The sequence below is a fragment of the Cydia fagiglandana genome, chromosome 3 (assembly GCF_963556715.1).
Source record: "Cydia fagiglandana chromosome 3, ilCydFagi1.1, whole genome shotgun sequence".
Lineage (NCBI taxonomy): Eukaryota > Metazoa > Arthropoda > Insecta > Lepidoptera > Tortricidae > Cydia > Cydia fagiglandana.
Window position 1 is genome coordinate 9,762,310 of NC_085934.1, and position 4,475 is coordinate 9,766,784.

At 42.2% G+C, this 4,475-nt stretch overlaps 1 protein-coding gene across 1 annotated transcript; it reads right to left on the reverse strand.

The window, feature by feature from the left end:
• Window positions 1-1,232: 1,232 nt before the first annotated feature.
• On the reverse strand, window positions 1,233-4,199 carry LOC134680067 (uncharacterized). The gene has a single exon (XM_063539076.1). The coding sequence runs from the start codon at window positions 4,026-4,028 to the stop codon at window positions 1,335-1,337; it is 2,694 nt and encodes an 897-aa protein (XP_063395146.1). The 5' UTR covers window positions 4,029-4,199; the 3' UTR covers window positions 1,233-1,334.
• Window positions 4,200-4,475: the final 276 nt, after the last annotated feature.

A 4,475-nucleotide genomic window follows, 5' to 3' on the forward strand; every position in this document is an offset into this window, starting at 1 on the left:
AATAAACTGTCAAAGTTGCTGGTTAAAACTGGCCGGTTAAAGTCGTTGCATTATTGCCGGCAACAGTGACAGCCGTTGTTAATAACTTTCCAATGACCCCGCCACGGACACAATATTGCATTAGTTATTTTCAGTATTATAACGTATTTTATATGCCTAAAATAACTTAGTTAATATCATAATTAAACACCATCTAGGTTCAAATAAAATTATCTCTCATTTTTTAAACTAACACTTGAACCATAAGATAACATTAACTGGTAAAATAGTTATTGTAAGCCTCAGGTGAGGGTAGCCCATATTATTCAAAAGGAAAACTGCATGATATTGTTTTTAATTTGTGAGGGAACGCTCGGCAGTGCAGAGTGTTATGCTGGAATAAAGTATATCGCCGCCATTTTAATATCCATATCAGTGCAACGCACTCGATACATGGTGCGATGTACGGTAGGTATGGTGCCTATTATAATTAATAATTAAAATGGTATAAAAGTAAAAGAGTATAGGATGTACCTAGCATCCTTTCTAAGTAAGGATACGTTTATGGAATATTGACGTACCTCCTTCCATTCCTTGACATTCCTCATAAGTCTTTTCCACAAGATGGACGAGGGACACTAGGTACACTAAAATTTTCCGAATAGAACGCTTGTACTTGTATGTGAAATATATGACTACTCTCTGTACTAAATAGTAAGTATGTACATACGTTATGTGATTAATTTTGGTTTAAATAAGTGCACCGATTAGGTATTAGCACATCTCTACGATTTTCTTACATACTTAGATGCATTTTTAGTTATACCACGTTAGTTTCACGTTATTTTTCGCCAGGTAACAACAATAAAGAACGAGTAAATAAGCTAACTATACTTTCCATTACAATAGCAAATTCAAACCCGTCACGCATTTTTTCAGAAATACTCGTACCTCCTTAAATCCCCATTCCTATCCATTATTTATCGTATTAATTTTGTATGTAAGTGTACACACACATATGTATGTATGACATACATATGTATGTGTCTTTCTGGTACCTTGTTGTACATTTTGCTGCATTTGTCACCCTCTGTGCGAGCGCACATAAGGTTAATAAATGAAGAACGAAGATTTAAATATAGGACTTAGCCATTTAATAGCTAGGTATTACAAAGTATAAAAATGTATGAAAAATATGGGTCGCGGCCGCGTGTGCTCGGTCCGGCGACCTGAGGCAAATAGGAAGAGTAGCGGGCGCGCCGGCGGCTGGTGGCGGGGGTTCCTCCCCCCGCGGTCGTCTGATGACGTTGTAAGCAGCGGCGCAGACATGCTGGGGGCCCTTGAAAGCCCTGCTTTCAAGAATCATGTAAAAGACATATGCGGTTCAGAGCCCGTCTGACAACTCCCCGCACGGTGTCAATATCAGCGACCCGTGGTACTCCGTCTGAGCCAGTATGAAGTTTCACCACTCTGCCCAGACGCCATAACAGTGGGGGCTGATTCTCGTCTTTTATTAGTACTAGGTCTCCCTGCTGCAGATCCCTGGCGCGCGATTTCCATTTGGAACGTTGCTGCAACTCCATGACGTACTCGGACTGCCACCGCTTCCAGAAGTGCTGCCTTATCTGCTCCAGCCGATTGAAGCGGTCCAGGTTGCGAGTGTTGTCTTCTGTCAGGTCCGGGGCCGGAAGCGACGTCAGTGGCCTGCCAAGGAGAAAGTGCCCGGGTGTGAGCGCTGCGTAGTCATTGGGAGAGGAAGAAAGGGGGCAGAGAGGACGACTGTTAAGGACAGCCTCAATTTGAGCAAATAAACTCGAAAGCTCCTCAAAGGTGAGGTGCGTGTTCCCTAAAATGCGCTTAATATGAAATTTTGCTGATTTAATGCCAGCCTCTACATAGCCATTGAAATTAGGAGCGTAAGCCGGGGAAAATTTTAATTCAATATTGTGATCACCTGCAAACTCTAAAATAGGGCCAGAATGTTGTTTAAAAAAGGCATTAATTTCTTTGGCAGCGGCAACAAAGTTTTTGCCGTTGTCACAGTATATTTCTTTTGGCTTACCCCTACGCGAAATGAAGCGGCGCAGGAACAATATGAAGGCGTCCTTAGAAAGTTCACTCACTGCCTCCAAATGTACACATTTAAATCTAAGACAGATGAAGAGACATAGATAACATTTTGTTATCTTACAGCCACGGCCTCGCCGATCAGTGATCAAAAATGGACCTGCAAAATCGACAGCTACAGTAGAAAATGGGAAGCCGGGCGTGACTCGTTGTGGTGGCAAATTGCCCATTATATTGGACATTGTTCGGCCATATTGCCGAATGCAAATAACACATTTGTGAGCCGTGCGTCGTGCTAAGTCCCTACCCCCAATAGGCCAGAACTGCTCACGCACGGCTGCCAACATGAGTTGAGGTCCCGCATGCAAGAGGCGTTTGTGTTCATAAATGAAAATTAGTTTTGTGAGTGTGTGTTTGGAACAAAGAAGTATAGGATGCTTTACCGAAAAGTCATATCTAGATTTACCTAGCCTGCCCCCTACTCTCAGGATCCCCTGAGAGTCAACAAATGGAGCTAATGACGTGAGACGTGATTTAGGGCTTAGTTTTTTGTTATTTACAAGTGCGGGTAAATCTACAGGGAATGATTGTTGTTGTGACAATTTCACCAAAACAGTTAAAGCATTTTCAAGTTCTATTGCACTTAGCGGGCCCCTTGTACATTGTTTTTTACATTTAATATTGATGAAGCGTAATACATAGGCAATAACCCTTTTGAGTTTACTTAATTGTGAGTATTTATGGAAATCTATGAGAACATCCTCTTCGTGTTCTACTACGTTGGTCAGAAATGAAGAGCTTGTAGTTTTAAGTTCAGGTAAGGCATGAGCCATATGGTTAGTACTAAGAACTGGCCAACTTTCCTCGGGCTCTAGAAGATAGGACGGGCCATGCCACCACAACTGTTGAGACTGTACATGCTGAGGGTCGATCCCGCGAGATGCAAGATCGGCAGGATTCTGAGCCGTGGGGACATGGCGCCACGTCGAGCTCTCGGTGAGCTCTTGAATAGCTGCGACACGGTTTGCGACGTACGTTTTTAATTTTGAGGGGCATGTATTAATCCATGCTAATACTACACTGGAATCGGACCAGTAGGTACAGCGTGCTATAGGCTTGCGAAACGCTTTGCTTACCGTCGAAGCAAGGCGACTGGCAAGAAGCGCCGCAGCAAGTTCTAATCTCGGAATAGTCGCAGAACGTGTCGGACTCACACGTGATTTAGAGCAAAGCAAATTTACAGTTTGTTTGCCCGAGGGAAAGGTGGCTTTGACATATATACAAGCGCCATACGCAGCCTGCGAGGCGTCAGAGGAGTGAAGCTCAATAAATGAAGGTGAGTCACTGTTATCAAATATGTTCCTGGGCACCGTAAGAAGTTTTAGGTATTTAATGTTATCTATTAAGTGTGCCCAGGCGCGCTGAATTTCAGGCGGCACTGGTGTGTCCCAGTCCAATTTAAGAGACCAAAGTTTCTGTAAGAGAATTTTGGGTTTGACAGTACACAAGGTCAATAGGCCCAAAGGGTCAAATATCTTAAAAGTCGTGGACAAAATAGACCGTTTAGTCACTTTATCAGATGAAGAATGACTGTCGTCAATATTAAAATGAAGAGTGTCTTGCGTAGGACTCCATAACAATCCTAACGTATGAAGTGATTGACTCAGTACGAGATTATCATTTTGTATATTTCCTAACTCAGAATTAATATTATTCTTTTTTGCGAAGAAGTAAGAGTCGCCCAGACAATCGGGAGTGTCAATAAGGGGCAACCTAACACAAAATTGGTCATTTTCTAAACGAGTTGTGTTCTCAATAAAGTGCGATTCACTTTCGGTTAAAATAGGTTTAGTTTCATGATGCTTGGGAAAGTCTTCGTACTCCCAGACTTTTTGAAGTTGTGAGTCTAGGTTGGTAACGTTCTGGCTGGCCACGAAATTGCACGAAATCGTATTATTTACAGTCTTGCCCTTAGTTGGCATGCGGCCACCTATTAACCAACCAAACTCGGAGTTGTAAAGAATGGGAAGCTTGTTCCCTAGACGGCGCTTTTCTGTACCGATGATGTCCCAGAAAACTTCAGCGCCCAATAAGACGTCAATTTGCGAAGGCTGATTAAATGTCGGGTCTGCTAATTTAATTGATGATGGTATATTAAGTAATGGTACATACTAATTTAACATGGTGACACAGCGAACGAAAACCGCGTACGGTTTATCTGCCGCCATTGTCGCTCGTTTACATTCCGGTTAGTAGCTATATCTAAATGTATAATAAGGAAATAATGGTTAGTACAAATATCGTTTTAGGTTACCTGAGTTGTTGATAAACAACTCGAGCGCGCACCTGTACTTGATAACAACATATTTTTTATAATTGTTTTGGTCTTATGTGTGTTATTAAGTATATTTTGATTTACATCATCAGTC

Excerpts from the sequence above, each read along its gene's own strand:
- LOC134680067 (XM_063539076.1), bottom strand. The coding sequence starts at position 4,028 with ATGCCAACTAAGGGCAAGACTGTAAATAATACGATTTCGTGCAATTTC.